Here is an 18,659-nt window from a genome sequence, read left to right on the forward strand (position 1 = left end):
TGTGGTCACTCACACAAAAATTTAAAACACCGCTGTTTTTGATTTTGATTGGGTCAGACACAATGATAAGGTCAAGTATTGTAGATGTAGTCTTAGTGATATGAGTAGGATTGGTGATGAGTTGAGACATACTAAACAAGGACATAAAATGTTGAAGATCTTGACATAAGACATTCATTCTATCCTTAATTTGAGTACAGTCAACATTAAAATCATCAAGCAAAATACACTCACAACTGGAGAAGTTATCACAATCCATACAGGATCTTTGAAGACAGTTAAAGAATTCCAGTTGTTTTGGCAGTCTGTAACACACACCCACCAGGATAGGCTTCGTCTTGGGGATATACAGTTCCGTCCACACAATCTCTAGATTGTCACTGATGTCACATCTAGGATTGAACACGATGTCACCGCGGATGTACATGCAGACTCCACCACCATTGCGGGTCCGATCGCGACGAACAATCAGGTAGCCCGTGATTTCCAACTCGGAATCGGTGACGAAATCGTCCAACCATGTCTCTGTGATACCGATGACTGTTACCTTCGTGTTGGCCGCGAATACCCTCAATTCGTCCAGCTTCGGGAGCAGGCTACGAGCGTTCAGGTGGACAAAGTTCAAACCTTTTGATCTCAGGCAATCAAAGTCAGCGTTCTCGTATGATCCTTGAGCCATTGTAGATTTTGTCCTGTTGTTGGTCACTTCCGGGCCCGGATGCGTGTGTACGTCACCGGACAGGAGAATCATCAACGTAAAGAAGTATCTCATCGCGTTTGTTGTTGTTATGGCGGTTTGTTTACGTTTTGCGCGGTCACTGCTGCAAGTTGCACTTCCGCCCAGCATTAGCGTCCATGTCAACCAGCGTTTCGATAGAGAAATCGCCGCAATCCTGTCTTGTGTGCACTTAAAAATCTTCTCTGAGCCATCTATATACCCTCTTACACATTGTAGCTACTATAAATAGTTAGTAACTTGTCTTTTTTATTCCGCCATCAATATATAAAAATCCACAGCACAGTGGTTAAACGTGGTTAGAAATCTTTAGCAGTTTGAACTGAACTGAAACAACAAAGCACAGTTTGTACCTCTAAACATTTCTAAGCATATGTAGTAGTGTTGCCAATATTTTCCCACTAAAACAAAATAGACACACATCGAAAAATACAACGTATTGACTTAACATCCCTATTATTTAATGATGGGTAATATAAATATTATAACATAAACAGAAGGAAAACAACAAAAAAAAAACCTACAAAGAAAGGGTTACAGTCGAGACTTCCTTGTTCCTGCCACGTGACACGCCTCGGCTCCCCATAGGTGGATTGCTTGGTCGGTATTCCTCCGCGTTGTGGAGAGAAAATGGCGGCGCGTGGCGGTTTTCAGCAAGCGGCATCTGGAGGCGGCGGTGGCGGTATGGGACCAGGACCTCCGGTACCGGGTGGAGGAGGACCAGGAATGGCTCCTGGAACGCCTGCAGGAAGGATGGGACCTACAGGGCCGCAGAATCCAATGTATCGTTCACCGATGCCTGGGCCTGGATACCCGGTAAGAGCGAGAACAAAGAGGGCTGGACAGGCGGGTCATGGCAGAGTCCCAAATGCCTCCGTGCGACCTACATTAATTTGATCCATGACGTATAAAATTATGGTATTCTACAGTGCAGTGGACTATAAGTTTGACAGGAAACCATTCGGTATTCAGCCGAAGATTCAGTTTTGTAGCCAGCGAGCTAACTGATGAGCTAGTTAGCACTGCAGTATGCTTATTATTATTATTATTATTATTATTATTATTATTGCTATGGTTTTGCTTTTCAGTTGTTTTGTTTTCTTACTGCTGAATAATAATAGCAAAAAGACAATATAAATTCGACTTTGAAAAAGTTTAAATAAAACATGAAATAATAGATATATATGGTTGGCTATATATACTGTTGCATAGAACTGTAGTTTTTTTAAAAGTTATATTTACTTGCTCATTCTCTACAATAACGTTCAATAACGTTTTATTTATATATATATATATATATATATATATATATATATATATATATATATATATATAAATATAAAACGTTATTGTAGAGAATGAGCAAGTAAATATAACTTCTGGTGCCGTCCCAGGTGGCAGCTTGCCAGAGTCACTCTTTGTTGTCTAGTGTGTGTCTTTTTACTTTTTCTTTAGATTTGAGTATTTATAACCTATAGCTGTAACTACGTTTTTGGTCTTAGTGGTACGATGTGGTTTCACATGTTCTTTTTCATTTTAATTGCTTGTGGAGTACTTTTACCCTGTCGGATCCCTGTCCTGGCAGAGATGCACCAGGGCTCTATTGTTTACACCAGGGATCAGCTGATGAGCCTCCGAAAAAGCAGCGTGGCTGGTGAGAGACCTGAAATCCCCAAGGAGCCAAGGAAGAAATACCGGGGCTGCAGAGACAGGAGGAGATGATGGCTAAGGAAGAGGAGATACTGACCGTATCTTCCCTCTATTGTTATGGGGAACGCAAGATCACTGGTGAATAAAATGGATGAGTTAACATCACTTACAAAGAGCAAGAGTGTGCTTCACTGAGACATAGCTGCATGAGAACATACTGGACTCCTATTGTGAGTTTAGCCAGCTTTCAATTGGTGCAGGCGGACAAGGGTTGCAGCCAGAGCGGCAAGAAGAAAGGAGCGGATGTCGCTGTCTATGTGAACAAGTAGTGGTGCAACCCTGGACACATTACAGTGAAAGATTGCGTGTGCAGCCTGGACATTGAACTGTTAGCAGTACGTCTCCATCCATATTACTTGCCCAGAGAGTTTTCCCAGGCCATTGTTATTGTTTACGTTCCCCCCACAGCTGATGCGTCGTGGGCTTCTGACGTCATCAACACTGTGACTGAGAGACTTCAGACCCTGCACCCCAGTGCCTTCATAGCAATCTCGGGAGATTTTAACCATGCAACCCTGACAACATCCCTGCCCGCTTTCAAACAGTTTTTTGACTGTAAGACCAGAGATGATAAAACACTAGACCTGCTGTATGCTAATGAAGCATAGAGCTCTGAAACTCTCCCTCCCCTGGGCAGATAAAATCACAACCTAGTCTATCTCAAGCCCCTCTATATACCTGGAGTCCAAAGGCAACCAGTGATCACTAGAACTGTCCGGATGTGGTCACAGGAAGCTGAGGTGACTTTACAGGGCTGTTTTGAGGCGACTGACTGGGGCTTTCTCTGTAATGTGCATGAGGGGGACATAGATGGACTTACTGACTGCATAACAGACTATAGACCCTTCCCACTGACGTCACCGGAAACCGTAAGTAAACAGACCCTGCGCCATATTGGAAGACCAACAAACTCGTGATCAGGGGGAAATAACGGCAGCGCGCAGAATTTAAACCCACGAGGCACTTGATTCATCATAAACCTACAATGGTAAACTTTTGTGCTGTGTTAGGGTGTTCCAACAAAGCTGATGGGAAAGGTGAAAAGAAGTCGTTCTTCAGAATACCAGCTGTGATTGAGACACAAGGGGAGCAAACTAAGGAGCTTTCTGCCAGGAGACAGAGAATAAGTGCATTACTGAGTGTCTGTGAGCAAAGGAGAGCCTGAACGTTGCAATCTCCCTATTGGCTGTTTGTAAAAATGTATCAATTGTTGCCCTTCATCGCGGACTCGAGAGACGAGACCTGACGAGTTAGTTCGTTGGTAGCAGAACAAAATGTCTGGACACAAATCGGGTTTTTAGAAAAGGAAAGAAAATAAACGCAGGGTCGAAAATACAAAAAAGGAGGCAGAAAATGCAAAATGAGTTTTAAGGTAGGACAAATGGTTACTTTTCTGAGGCAGCCCGCCGTGGCTGCAGGCTTTCAGTTGTCATTGAATGGTTACTTTTCTGAGGTAGCCCGCCGTGGCTGCCTGCAGGCTTATTTATTATAGCCCATTTAGTTAAAATAGTTGATCTAAAATGTTTATAGTTATAGTTATGTGATGGTTGTCCTCAGTGTTCGAACTATGCCGATATTTTCGGGGGGTCCCTTTTTTTTCCCTGGGGGGTGCTTGCGCTCGTCTCGGAGCGCGGATCTCCAAACACATGAGAAGCCTATCTTACGCACATCACGCGGACTCCACACGCGCATCGCATCTGAAGTCATAACTCATCAGGGGAAATCGTGTCCGCATTGGCATGTTCAAAAAAACAACCTCGCGTCAACAATGATACCACACGCAAGAAAAAAAAGTCAGGCTACTCAACAACCAACCTGGCAGCAGCAGTCGTTGTCATATCGGTTTATTTTATCTTTGATGTAAACACAACACTTCAGATATGCAAATGCTTCCCGTTACACACGATTGCTATGTCAATAAACATCATTTTGCCAATATTTTAGAGACCCCCCCCCCCCCCCCCAACATTTCCCAAATCATGTTTTCAAGGGATCTCATGTCTGTTTCAGGGGATCTCGGATCCCCTGAGTACCCCCGTAGTTCGAACACTGGTTGTCCTGATTTAGACTTTTTTTTGGGGGGGGGGTTGCGCGATGTTGCACCCGGGTCCAGATTAGGGCAGAACCGGCCCTGGCTACATTTCAGGTGTAGTTTGTTTTATGTATGTATGTACTTGCATAGATGTGTACTTGGTCTTCCAATATGGCGACTACCGAAATCTCGCGGCGTGGTGACGTCATGCGGGATCCCTCTATATTAATTTTTGCACGGACAGTATTGTCCCCACCAAGACTGTATGCTGTTTTCCCAATAATAAACCCCCCTCACCATCATTTACCCCACTCACTGACTCTCCTGGCCATTCACCTCAGCCCTCCTCCAACCCTCTTCCATCAGGACTCCAGAACGCCTCTCCAATCAACATCATAGTGGAGGAGGTGAGAAGGCAGCTCGGTCATCTCCACCCAGGTAAGGCTGCAGGCCCGAACAGCCTTAGGCCCTGTCCACACGGCAACGGATTCAGGTGAATCCGATACAATTGTTTATCGTTTTGGCCTGGCGTCCACACGGCACCGGCGTTTTGGGTGCCCCAAAACGCAATCTTTTGAGAACGGGTTCCAGAGTGGAAAGATCTGGCAACATTGCCGTTGTGAAGTCGTCTGGATGAGTAGAACGGATTTGTTTACGATGACGTCACAACCACATGACTGTGAGTGCTTCATGCCGGGTAGAAGTGTAACGAACTCAATGCGAGTTGTCAACAAATCCTATAACTTGGTTCATGAAACGCGCTTACAAAATATTTTCACTGTGAATATTTATTGTGTAATGGTGCAGAGAGAGAGAGAGAGAGAATAATAGTCAATCCCGCCAGCAAAAATAGAGAAAAAAAGGAGCGATCTCACCTCTTCAGATGTTGGTTTAAGTCCTACAATACATTCCTCAAAAAGGGTGTAGAACAACAAATTAATCCATCAACGTGTAGCATTCAATTTATTCCGGACCATTAAAGACGCCGCCTTTCGCGTAGAATCATACGTCATCCTCGCCGCCATATTGGATGGGTCAAAGCGGAGAATAAAGATGCCTCGTTCATGTGCTGCGTTTAACTGTACCAACAGGTTTGCCGTCCAAACGAGATCACATGGGATTACCTTTCACAGGTGAGACTGGAAAAATACTTTTCATTGTATTTGGTCATTATCATGTAATTTTACAAACAGATTTTTCTGACTTTGTGGCTAATATGAAGTCTCGTGCATAATAGTTTATGCGCATGCATCCTTACTACTTCTATTGTTCTGGTGTCTCCGAAGGGACCGTCTTACAGCGCCCCTAGAGGTGTGGCATGTGTATTGCATCGTTTTCAGCAAGGGTTGCGTTGCCATATGGACCTGATATTTTACTGATCGTTGCCCATTTGGACGCGATTTTTTTTTTTAAAATAACATCTCGTTGCCGTTGTCATATGGATGTAGCCTTAGAGTGCTGAAAGGATGTGCTACTCAGCTGTGTGGGGTTTTTCAGCACATATTCAGCCTGAGCAGGATGATTGTCCTGGCCCTTTGGAAAACATCATGCCTTGTTCCTGTGCCCAAAAAGAAACATCCAAGCAGATACAATGACTACAGACCAGTGGTTCTGAATTCATGTCATGAAGTCACTGGAGAGGCTGGTTTTGAAGCACCTCCATTCAGTAGTAGAACCATCACTGGATCCCCTGCAGTTCGCCTACCAGCCCCATATTGGAATGGACAACACCATCGTCTTTTTTTTTTTTTGCTGCACATGGCTTATACCCATCAAGGGGAGACAGGCAGGATTGTGAGAGTCATGTTTTTTTTTTTTATTTTTATTTTTTTTTAAAACTTCCAGTGCTTTTAACACAAAACCTGCCCTGCTTAGTGATAAGCTGCTGAAGATGCAGGTGGATGCTCCTGTAGTGGCCTGGATCACCAACTACCTCACAGGAAGGTATGTGAGGCTGGAAAACATGTTGGACCTTATAGTGGGCAGCATGGGGGTACCTCAGGGGACGGTCCTGTCTCCTTTCCTGTTCACACACTATACTTCTGACTTCAGATTCTGCTCACAGTCCTGCCACTTGCAGAAGTTTTTGGATGACTCTGCCTTTGTGGGCTGTATCAGCAGGGAACAGGAGGCTGTTCCCTGCTGATACAGGGATGTGGTGGACAGGTTTGTGGAGTGGTGCAGACTAAACCACCTGCAACTCAACGTTGCTAAGACAAAGGCGTTGGTGGTGGACTTTAGGAAGCAAAGGGCCAGTCTGAGCCCAGTCAACATCGAGAGAACAGAGGTGGACATTAGAGGAATACAGGTACGTCCATATAGACAAACTGGACTGGACAAAAAACACAACTGCACTATACAATAACAGTCAGAGCCACCTGTTTTTCCTTAGACTCAGATCTTTTAATGTCTGCAGAACCATGCTGCAGATATTTTATCACTCCGTGGTGGCCAGCATCATTGTCTACGCTGTGGTGTGCTGGGGCAGCAGGGTGAAAGTAGCTGATGCTAACAGACTCAACAAGCTCATCGGGAAAGCTGGGTTTGTCCTGGGAGTGGAACTGGAATCATTGGTGGTGTCCGAGAGGAGTATGCTGAGGAAATTTTCTCAATATTATGGACAATCCTTCCCACCCCTGCATGACACAGTGTCACATCTGAGCACTTTCAGTGGGAGACTGAGGCCTTCAAAGAGCACCACCGAATGCCACAGTGGCCATCAGATTGTAGAACTCCTCTTCCCCCTTTTGCAGGATGGACAGCTGATCAATCAAGACAATAATACCTATATCATGTGCAGTATTCTGAGTAGTTATATACAATGATGTTTTTCACAACTGTGTGTGTGAGATATATATACACACATAGGGATGTCCCGATCAGGTTTTTTTGCCCTCCGATCCGATACCGATCATTTGATTTTGAGTATCTGCCGATACCGAGTCCCGATCCGAAACTTCTTATAATCCATAAAAAATAATAAAGACGAGGAAAGAAATGGATCCAGGATGTTCCTCATTTTTTTTTTTTTTTTTTTTATTTAACACCTTATTTTAACATCCAACAACTCCGTTAGCAAACAGAGCACTTACGTGAGGTAGTTTGAACAATAAATAAATTAAAAACATAACCTTAAAATACCTGGCAGGAATGTAAACAAATTTAAAAAAAAAAAAAAACCTGCCACAGTGCCAGTAATTTGCTTTTAAGAACGCATCTCACAGTGGTATACAGTAATTTCAATTAAGGAAATGAACGTTTTTCTTGATGAAAACAAGCATTTCTACCCTTTCAGGTTTGAGCCTGTTTTTGTCATCCAACACGTTTGCAACAGCACTAAAAACTCGCTGTATTGTGTCGGGTGTTTGTTTTTCAGGTGCCGTATCAGGTTTGTTGTATTAAATGCGGCCCTTTCCTGTCCACCCCTTGAAATTCCAACTTTACATATTTCACAGTTTGCTATGGCAATGTTGTCATCAACTTTGAAATACTGCCACACCGCAGACATGCTTTGCTTTCCGCTTCGAACTGCTTCCGTGTTCAACTTTGCCGGCAACGGGCAGCCAATAACCAATAGCGTCTCTGCTACAAAGTGACGTCATGCCGCACGTGTTGAGGTTGCGGTGTTGAGACAAGAGGTCTGGTCTCACTCTGTGCCAACGTATAGCTATTGATGTGTTAAAAATGAGAATATATTATATAGATATATATCCGATCCCTGATCGGGAGGTAATGCCCGATTCCGATCGAGTCTGAAACCACGTGATCGGGCCCGATTTCCGATCACGTGATCGGATCGGGACATCCCTATATATACAGTCCATGAAAAAGCCGTGAAAAAGTCGGCATCTGCGCCTTTAGTTTGTGTGGAGAGATATGATCTGCAATAACATGCATTGTTGGCTACAGACCGAAACATACTTTCAGAATGCACTGGCCAAGGCAGGACTAAACTCGATGTGCCTTCTAATAATAATTTAAAAAAAAAACAGAATAGTAATTTGTAAGCTAAAAAGCCTGTGTCTACACTTCTTTCTTTCGCCGAGTGGCAGCTGTTTTCAACTGGGGCGGGACATGACTGAATGGGTGTTTCTGATTTGTCAGCTGTCGTCCTTACACCGCATGGCATGGCCCAAGCGTTTACAACACAGAATTCCAGGTTCTCTGCTCCAAAATCTGCAGCTTCAAAACGATATATATAATATAATTTTTTTTTTTTTTTTTTCACCGACAACCCAAAAAAAATTAACCGGTTGACGTTGATTCGGTCAACCACCGGTCAAACGGTCATTGGTTAACATCCCTAGTTAAAGGTGCAAAAAAGGAACAGCTGGAGGACCAAATTGCAACTCATTAGGTCAATTGGCAATAGGTCATTTAACATGACTGGGTATAAAAAGAGCATCTTGGAGTGGCAGCTGCTCTCAGAAGTAGAGATGGGAAGAGGATCACCAATCCCCCTAATTCTGCGCCGACAAATAGTGGAGCAATATCAGGAAGGAGTTCGAGAGTGTAAAATTGCAAAGAGTTTGAACATATCATCTACAGTGCATAATACAGCGCTCGACATTAACGGTTGTCCGCTTGTCCGTGACAAGTGATCCTTTATGTCGGACAAGTTCATCGTCTCAGTTACTTGTCCGATTGGGCAAGTGCCAAAATACACCAATATTCGGGTTACATATCAAATTTATCAGTTTATTCACGATTTCCGAAGCATCTCACTCGACATATTGTTTTGATGACTCGCCGGATGTTTCTCTTCGGAAAGAGTGATGTGTGCATGCGCAATATTCCGCTTGCGAAACCGGCCAATACCGCTTCGTGTATTTGAGCTGAAAAGTAAACGGTTGTTTACCAGACCCTCCAGGATTTCGCGATGTTGCGATTTGCAACATCAACACAAATTCAACCAATCCCCATGAATTCAGGGTGGTGTTACAATTATATCCAATCCCCGCAACTTTCCCGCAAATTTGACCAATCGTTGATGACGTCAACAAACTACCTTTCGCCGTACTTCCGTGTATACGTTCAAGAGAAGTAGCATGTGCAGGTCAGTGTTTATATAGGCTCAAATTCTGTTACTGAAAGTGTGTTATGTTTACAGTGAAGGACTGTGTGCACTTAACATTATTTTTTACTTAATACAAGAAATTAATGGCTGCCAACATTTTTGCCAAAATGGTATTTTATTTTCCATTGTTTAGGCAGCTTCAGCATCATACTGAGAGATTCTGTTCAAATTGTTTTTTTTTCTTCTATGAAGCCTGAGCCGTTTAATTTAGTCTTCAGGAGAGGCTGCCTGCACACAGTACTAGTATTACGTTCTTTTTTGTTGTTTTTTTCTTTCATGAAAGCTGAGGTATTTTATATTTTAAGGTAACTTCCTGTTGTGCTGTGAGGTTCTATGCACTTCAACTTTTGAACCAGCAGGTGCATTTGGATAAGTAAAGCCTATTTTTCTGCATTTTTGTAGTCCTGGTAATCTTTTATATTGGTTAAGTTGTTTATAGGACCGTTTCTCAGTGTCTCTTGTTTTTTTAATCAATAGTTTTTCAGTAATAACTTACTCAATTTTAATCACAAAAAGAGAAAATCGCAACAATTTCTCGCAACTTTCACTTCCTCCCGCAATGTAATCGCAACAAAAACCTAAAAAACACCACAACCTTCATTGCAACCATTAAATACCATACAGGAGCCACACTGAATAATTAAACAATTATTAATCAGTGGAGGATATATATTAAAAATGAAAAAAATATATAACTTAAATTTTCTGGTTTTCAATTTCTCATAAATAATGATTGATTGGAGTCCAATTTTTTTTTTCTGCAGTGAATAGATTTGTGTTGAAGTAATTCTGGTGAAATTTAGTTTATTACAAACTTTTTTTTTTCTTCTCTCAAATTTTCCTTTGGACAAGTCAACTTCACATTCGGGCAAGTACATTTCCTTTCAACTTGCCTGACAGGACAAGTGGTTTCAAAAGTTAATATAGAGCCCTGTAATATCATCAAAAGATTCAGAGAATCTGGAAGAATCTCTGTGCGTAAGGGTCGAGGCCGGAAAACCATACTGGGTGCCCGTGATCTTCGGGCCCTTAGACAGCACTGCATCACATACAGGCATGCTTCTGTATTGGAAATCACAAAATGGGCTCAGGAATATTTCCAGAGAACATTATCTCTGAACACAATTCACTGTGCCATCCACTGTTGCCAGCTAAAACTCTATAGTTCAAAGACGAAGCCGTATCTAAACATGATCCAGAAGCGCAGACGTCTTCTCTGGGCCAAGGCTCATTTAAAATGGACTGTGGCAAAGTGGAAAACTGTTCTGTGGTCAGACGAATCAAAATTTGAAGTTCTTTATGGAAATCAGGGACGCCGTGTCATTCGGACTAAAGAGGAGAAGGACGACCCGAGTTATCAGCGCTCAGTTCAGAAGCCCACATCTCTGATGGTATGGGGTTGCATTAGTGCGCGTGGCATGGGCAGCTTACACATCTGGAAAGACACCATCAATGCTGAAAGGTATATCCAGGTTCTAGAGCAACATATGCTCCCATCCAGACGACGTCTCTTTCAGGGAAGACCTTGCATTTTCCAACATGACACTGCCAAACCACATGCTGTATCAGTTACAGCATCATGGCTGCATAGAAGAAGGGTCTGGGTACTGAACTGGCCAGCCTGCAGTCCAGATCTAGTTCTTCAGCACATCAAGGACCACCTCCCCCCAGACTTCGACCCCTACCAGTTTGCATATCGCACAAACAGATCCACAGAGGACGCCATCGCCGTAGCTCTCCAATCTGCGCTAAATCACCTGGAGCAGCAGCAGAGCTACGTCCGCATACTCTTTGTGGATTACAGTTCAGCTTTTAATACAATAATCCTGGACATCCTTATTAGAAAACCGGACACTCTCAGCCTCCCCGCTCTCACATGTGCCTGGTTAAAGGACTTTCTTACTAACCGGCCCCAGACTGTGAGACTTGGCCCCCACTTCTCCACCCACACGTTGAGCACCGGCTCTCCACAGGGCTGTGTGCTGAGCCCCCTCCTGTACTGCCTCTACACCCATGACTGTAGTCCGACTCACAACAACCTCATCGTCAAGTTTGCTGATGACACCACAGTGGTCGGACTCATCTCAAAGGGAGATGAGGCAGCCTACAGAGAGGAAGTCCTGAAGTTGGCAGCCTGATGTTCAGAAAATAACCTTGCTCTGAACACCAAGAAAACCAAAGAGCTCATTGTTGACTTCAGGAAGCACAGCACCGACCTAGCCCCCCTCTACATCAACAACGTGTATGTGGAGAGGGTCCACACCTTCTGGTTTCTCGGCGTCCTCATCTCTGCCGACATCTCCTGGTCAGCAAATGTTACAGCAGCCATTAAGAAGGCTCAGCAGTGGCTACACTTCCTGAGAGTCCTCAGGAAGTACAACTTAAGCTCCAACCTGCTGCTGACCTTCTACCGCTCATCCATCGAGAGCATACTGACGTACTGTAATACAGTATGGTACGGCAGCTGCACTGCTGTAGACAGGGAGAGGCTCCAGAGGGTAGTTAAGGCAGCACAGATCATCAATGGCTGCCCTCTCCCCTCCCTGATGGACATTTACACCTCCCGTTGCCTTAGCAGAGCTAAGAATATTATCAAGGACAACTCCCACCCTGGCTTTGATCTGTTCGACCTGTTGCCCTCAGGAAGGCGCTACAGGTGCATCAGGACAAAGACAAATAAATTAAATAGCTTCTTTCCAAAAGCTATAACTGCCCTGAACTCGGATATGTTCTGACTTTTATTTTACTAATTTATAAACGTGCAGTACTTTTATAAGGTGACTCACTATGTAATACTTTTATAATGTGCAATACCACACTCCATAATGTGAAACGTAACACATACACCTCAGGACTGTGCACCTTACACACAGCACATATACCTCAAGTCTGTTCACTAGGACTGGGTATCACCAGATACCTCACGATACGATACTATGGTGATATTTTGCCCACGATAATGATATCACGGTACAGCGATTCTGCGATAATCGATATATTGCAAGAAATTTCAACCACATCACGATATCTGTGTCACTGAAGAAAATCAGAATTTATTGACCACTGTAAAATTACATTTCACATACATAACTACACACTCTTGCCAGACATATATTTGTCTCTATTCCACTGCTGGCAAAACCAAGAGTTGCTTCACTACAACATACAGAAAATTCCCATTTCTGTGCTAGTATTATCAACTTTTCTGTAAGCATGGACACATCAGTGCTGCTTAACAAGCAGAATCAAATTGTTTTATGAAAACTTAAAACTTGCACTGCAGACTGCACATACATTTCAGTGCTAACACTAATATCAATTTGTTCTTTGTAAACTTGAGAACATATACCTGAGAACATTTAACTTGTGCTTATTTTGCAGGAACAACACACTGTCTGAAACACATTGAAAAGTGCAGTGGGCATCTTAGGCCAAGTTTACATTAGACCGTATCTGTCTCGTTTTCTTCGCGGATGCACTGTCCGTTTACATTAAAACGCCGGGAAACGGGAATCCGCCAGGGTCCACGTATTCAATCCAGATCGTGTCTGATCCGGTGCTGTGTAAACATTGAGGATACGCTGTGCTGAGCTCTAGCTGGCGTCGTCATTGGACAACGTCACTGTGACATCCACCTTCCTGATTCGCTGGCGTTGGTCATGTGACGCGACTGCTGAAAAACGGCGCGGACTTCCGCCTTGTATCACCTTTCATTAAAGAGTATAAAAGTATGAAAATACTGCAAATACTGATGCAAATACTGCCCATTGTGTAGTTATGATGGTCTTTAGGCCTGCCATCCTTCCACTTGCAAGTGGTAAGTGACTTGCGCACAGCGGCTCAGTCCCAAATCACTGCTTGTGCACTACACTCGCGCGCTCTGTGAGCTGCGCAGGGCCGGAGTGCGCACCCTCCAGAGGGCACTCGCTGTTCAGGGCGGAGTGATTTGGAGCGCAGCCGCTGAGGAGGAAGCGCTGAGCTGCACTGACACATTTCACCTTGCGTGCCGAATTAGTCATGTGATTAGCGTATCCGTGTATTGGCGTTGCTGTGTGCACGCTAATCGTTTTTAAAAACGTTAATCTGATGATCCGCTGATACGGTCTAATGTAAACCCCACCTTAGTCTCCCTGAGCACATATGAAACAAAGTGCAGTGTGGGTCAGTGTCCACACACTGAAACTGAACTGAAACCTCAGTGAATCATGTTTCTTCTGAACTTAGAGTAAATACTCAAAATAAAATGCAGTGTCTCTCACACACTAAAATTGAAAATGCAAGATAAAGTGCAGCTTCTTGCCTTTGGCCTTAAATGACAAAATTAAGTTCACAGTTACAGTAAGTCACACATCACTGAAGTAGACGGGAGGACTTTGGCGCTGTCCAGTGTAGTTTGCTTCGTGTCGGGTTTCAGCGGCTCCAGCTGAGCTAATATGTCGGGGTGGTGTCGTGCTAAGTAAGTTCGCAAGTTTGTTGTGTTACCTGAATATCTAATTGGAGCGAAACAGGTTTTGCAGAGTGCATACTCTTTGTCCGGTTTGTAGCGATTTCCATCGCATGCACAACATTCCGGACGAGATAGCGAGACCAGCGGGGTCTCCGTGGATTGTTATCGGAGGCAAAGCGAAGGAGGCGGCGCCGGGAGCGGAAGCAAAAGCGAGGCTGCAGGCAGAGCCGGCCTGTTGACTAAGCTCAGAAAACAGCCACTCAAATCTCCACTACCAAGCCTCTATCTCTCCAACGCCAGATCGATGGTAAACAAGACGGACGATTTGGAATTACAGCTGGAATTACCTTATTGTATTCTATAATCGGCTGGTCAGTGCTATACTCAATACTTAAGTGACTTACCCATCCAATGAGGATTATTTTCTTGTTTACAAGATGCCACATCCGAGTCGCTGACAAATCCTGAATTTCTGTAAAGATAACTGTCCAGAGATTTATAAGCACGCAGTGCTTCACCACTGAACAGCGAGGGGAAAGTTAATGACGTAATTATACACGTCTGGGTATTCCACCTCTGGCAGTTCAATATCCACTGACACGGTCGTGAAAACTACGTCCGGTAAGCCATAAGGGTCACTAATCTGTAGATCGTTTATTTTAGACACATAGTTTTCTGTTCATTAGAAAAATGAGCCGTGTAGTCCATCGGTTGAAATTGATCCATTCTGTACACGAGTGCAGCAGTATTCAGCTGTTTTTTACCGACAAGATGGCGGCTGTTAACTTTCCGGTCACGTGACTGCAAGATCTCTATAGTGACAATAAAAGCATTCTATTCTATCTATCTAAAACCTCTCGGAGACCCTGAAAATGCACCCGAGAGCATCTATTTTCAAAAAAATTTCCGGGGAAGCATGCCCCCGGACCCCCCTAGTTTCGCTTTGCACCTTTGGTGCTTGCTTTCACACCATTTGCCACTCAATTGTCTGTGTATTATCATGCCAGAAATTAGGGCTTTAATTTTTTGGGGGGGAAAACGCTGCACGTCAGTCGTGTGCACTGAAACTGAGCTATAGGGGCTTGACCCCAGGTGTGTCCAGGGGACTTCATAACGCCCTCATGTGTCATTGAGACTCCTGCCTGGTATATAGTTTCACCTATCCGTGTCAAAATTTGGTAGGTGTTTGGAGTGCCCCGAGATGAACAAATTTGCATGGTTCATTGCATCAGCCATACTCAACAGGAAGTGAGATTTTTGGTTTTGTGTGTTTTGATGTTACGTTTTAACGAACTCCTCCGAGGCAGTTTGTTGGATTCATGCCATATTTGTTACACATCATGTCAAGATGTTGCTGATGTTAAATTGCGAAGGGATTTGCGATATCTTGCAAGATGCTGAAATGGTGAATCAATAAATTTGTTACGCCATGCAAAGAGGAAGTGAGTCATAAACTCACCATTTGAGCCTGATATGGCTCAAATTTCACAGATTATAGGATATTGTAGTTCTGAAGATATCCACATGTCCAAAGACGCTTTCGGGTATAATGCCATCATTTGGACATGGATAGTAATAACTCCATTGCCAAAACGTTACGTTTTGTTGTACTCTTCCTAGGCGTTTTTGTTGGATTCATGCCATATTTGGTATACGTCATCTCAAGATGTTGCTGATTTTAAATTGCAAAGGGATTGGGCAGTTTTGTTTTTGGCACTTTTTTTTTTCTCTCTTTCTGTAATTACAGATTTGATACCTTGGAACTATTTGAAAACTCAGGACATTTTGTGAAAATAAGGCAAAAGTTTTCTCACATTATTTGCTTTGGGTGAGGCTAAAAGACAACATGGCGCCCCTTAACATTTTGGATTCAAATTTATAGCTTTGGATGCCCCAGCATTTATCCAATGTTCATGAGTTTTGGAGGGCACATTGTCTTCACTAAGGCAAACATATTTCCCATTGGCTTGTGTTTGCTCTGCCTAACAGGAAGTTGGCTATTTTGGAATCTGTGATGTTTTAACTTATTTTTTGCATACTTTTTCGCACTTCTACATACAGTGGGGCAAAAAAGTATTTAGTCAGCCACCAATTGTGCAAGTTCTCCCACTTAAAAAGATGAGAGGCCTGTAATTTTCATCATAGGTACACTTCAACTATGGCAGACAGAATGGGAGGAAAGAATCCAGGAATCACATTGTAGGATTTTTAATGAATTAATTGGTAAATTCCTCGGTAAAATAAGTATTTGGTCACCTACAAACAAGCAAGATTTCTGGCTCTCACAGACCTGTAACAACTTCTTTAAGAGGCTCCTCTGTCCTCCACTCGTTGCCTGTATTAATGGCACCTGTTTGAACTTATCAGTATAAAAGACGCCTGTCCACAACCTCAAACAGTCACACTCCAAACTCCACTATGGCCAAGACCAAAGAGCTGGCAAAGGACACCAGAAACAAAATTGTAGACCTGCACCAGGCTGGGAAGACTGAATCTGCAATGGAGCACTTGCATGTGACGTCACAGCCGATCCAGATTGTGACAGACGCCATCTTGTCGGTCAAACGCCATATTCCGCCTTCTTCTACTTCTGGTTCTACTTCTACCTTTTCTTCTGGAAAACCCTACTATATACAATTCTACTACAACAACTGCAGCTACAAGCTCTCTCTACCTGTGCACGGTTTTTATGTTTTTTGTGTGTATTTTTGCGTGTTGTTCGTCTGTACCGGACTTCAATATCCACTACAACCGTATGGACTTATTGGACATTGGTTTCCAGCAGAAAATGACGGTTTGTAGCGGTTTTCCATCGCATGCACAACATTCCGGACGAGATAGCGAGACCAGCGGGGTCTCCGTGGATTGTTATCGGAAGCAAAAGCGAGGCTGCAGAGCCGGCCTGTTGACTAGGCTCAGAAAACAGCCACTCAAACCTCCACTACTAAGCCTCTACCTCTCCAATGCCAGATCCATGTAAACAAGACGGACGATTTGGAGTTACAGCTGGAATTACCTTATTCTATTCTATAATCGGCTGGTCAGTGCTATACTCAATACTTAAGTGACTTACCCATCCAATGAGGATTCTTGTTTACAAGATGCCACATCTGAGTCGCTGACAAATCCTGAATTTCTGTAAAGATGACTGTCCAGAGATTTATAGGCACGCAGTGCTTCACCACTGAACAGCGAGGGAAAGTTAATGAGGTAATTATACACGTCTGGGTATTCCGCTGGCAGTTCAAAATCCGGTCGTGAAAACTCCGTCCGGTAAGCCATAAGGGTCACTAATCTGTAGATCGTTTATTTTAGACATATATCTAGTTATCTGTTCATTAGAAAAATGAGCCGTGTAGTCCGTCGGTTGAAATTGATCCATTCTGTACACGAGTGCAGCAGTATTCAGCGGTGTTTTTGACCGACAAGATGGCGGTTGTGTACTTTCCGGTCACGTGACTGCAAGATCTCTATAGGTAAGCAGCTTGGTGTGAAGAAATCAACTGTGGGAGTAGGGCTGTGCAATATGGGAAAAAATGAATATCCCGATACATTTTCTTCATTTCACGATATACGATATATATCTCGATATATTTAAATCTCCTCTAAAGGACCCCATGAAATCTAACTTTTACTCTTTATTGTTTTCACTACAGTCCCTGCAGATTTAATAACATTCTTGGTTAACTTTACAGGTGGTTTTCAACAACACATTTTAAATTTTCATGTTAGTGATTAATCACAATTGAGTTGAAATAAGACTATTTTTATTCAACAAAGATGTGACACAAACTGCAAAAACAATCTTGAAAATTGCAACAAAGGGGCAATACAATACAGAGCTGCTCAGAGCTCAAATCAATAAAGTGCAAGCTCAACACTGAGAGACATTTAGCCTAAATAAGAAAAGTGCTCATTCATTAAATTATTTTAAAAAATAGATCTCCAAGCTATTAACCTGACTACTGAGAACAACTGGAACATTCACAATAGAGAGAGAGATTGAGGGAGAGAAGAGAGAGATCTGCAAAACATAATTTTCTTCTTTGCACACTTTTGAACTGAATGTTTTCTGGCTCTGCATCTCAGATGTGTATAATTCCGGTATTGCCTTCTCTGTAAAATGTCTGTGACCAGGCAACTCATGTTTGGGATCGAGTGTGTTTAGTAATTTTTGGAAGCCTGGTTTTTCCACTATACTAACTGGGATCATGTCTTTGGCAATGAAGTTAGTGATCGCATCCGTTATAGCTCTCCATCTCTGACTCGTTTTCTCATATGGGGTGGCTTTGGAGAACGAGGCCGCTATGGTCATTTGTTTAGCTTGTGGGGGGTTTTAGCTCGTGGGCAAGTAGTTCGGAGTTTAAGAGACTCTTCATACTGTACCGGGTGAGTTTCAGGTGATGGAATATATTTGTAGTGCTGCTGCCTTTTGTGATGACAGTTTTTTTTTTTTTTTTTTGCACACTTTTTACAAACTGGCATTTGCTGTTCCACGTCCTCCTCGCGATATCCAAAAAATGCCAGTTGACTGACCCCTTACTAGTTCTTTTAGGAAGTAATTTGTCGCTGAAATTGCCAGAGCTTACACGGTAGCCTATGCAACACCAGCGATTGCACGAACTGAGTCAGCGCTGTAAACCGGAACCAGGAAATC

At 43.2% G+C, this 18,659-nt stretch overlaps 1 protein-coding gene across 2 annotated transcripts in view; it reads left to right on the forward strand.

Annotated features, from left to right (window-relative positions):
- The first annotated feature begins 351 nt into the window (after positions 1–351).
- The window catches only part of smarcd1 (SWI/SNF related, matrix associated, actin dependent regulator of chromatin, subfamily d, member 1), a 104,849-nt gene continuing 86,541 nt past the window's right edge, over positions 352–18,659 (forward strand). Inside the window, exon 1 of one of the 2 annotated variants that reach the window (XM_060911005.1) lies at positions 352–472. Coding sequence is in view for 1 of the 2 variants with exons in the window: in XM_060911004.1 (XP_060766987.1) it covers positions 1,367–1,552 (186 nt within the window). In the remaining variant the exon portion in view is untranslated. Of the gene's footprint in view, positions 473–1,241; positions 1,553–18,659 lie in introns of those variants that run through there. The other variant, XM_060911004.1, reaches the window with a different exon arrangement.

Source organism: Neoarius graeffei, chromosome 26 (genome assembly GCF_027579695.1).
Source record: "Neoarius graeffei isolate fNeoGra1 chromosome 26, fNeoGra1.pri, whole genome shotgun sequence".
NCBI classification, from domain to species: Eukaryota; Metazoa; Chordata; class Actinopteri; order Siluriformes; family Ariidae; genus Neoarius; species Neoarius graeffei.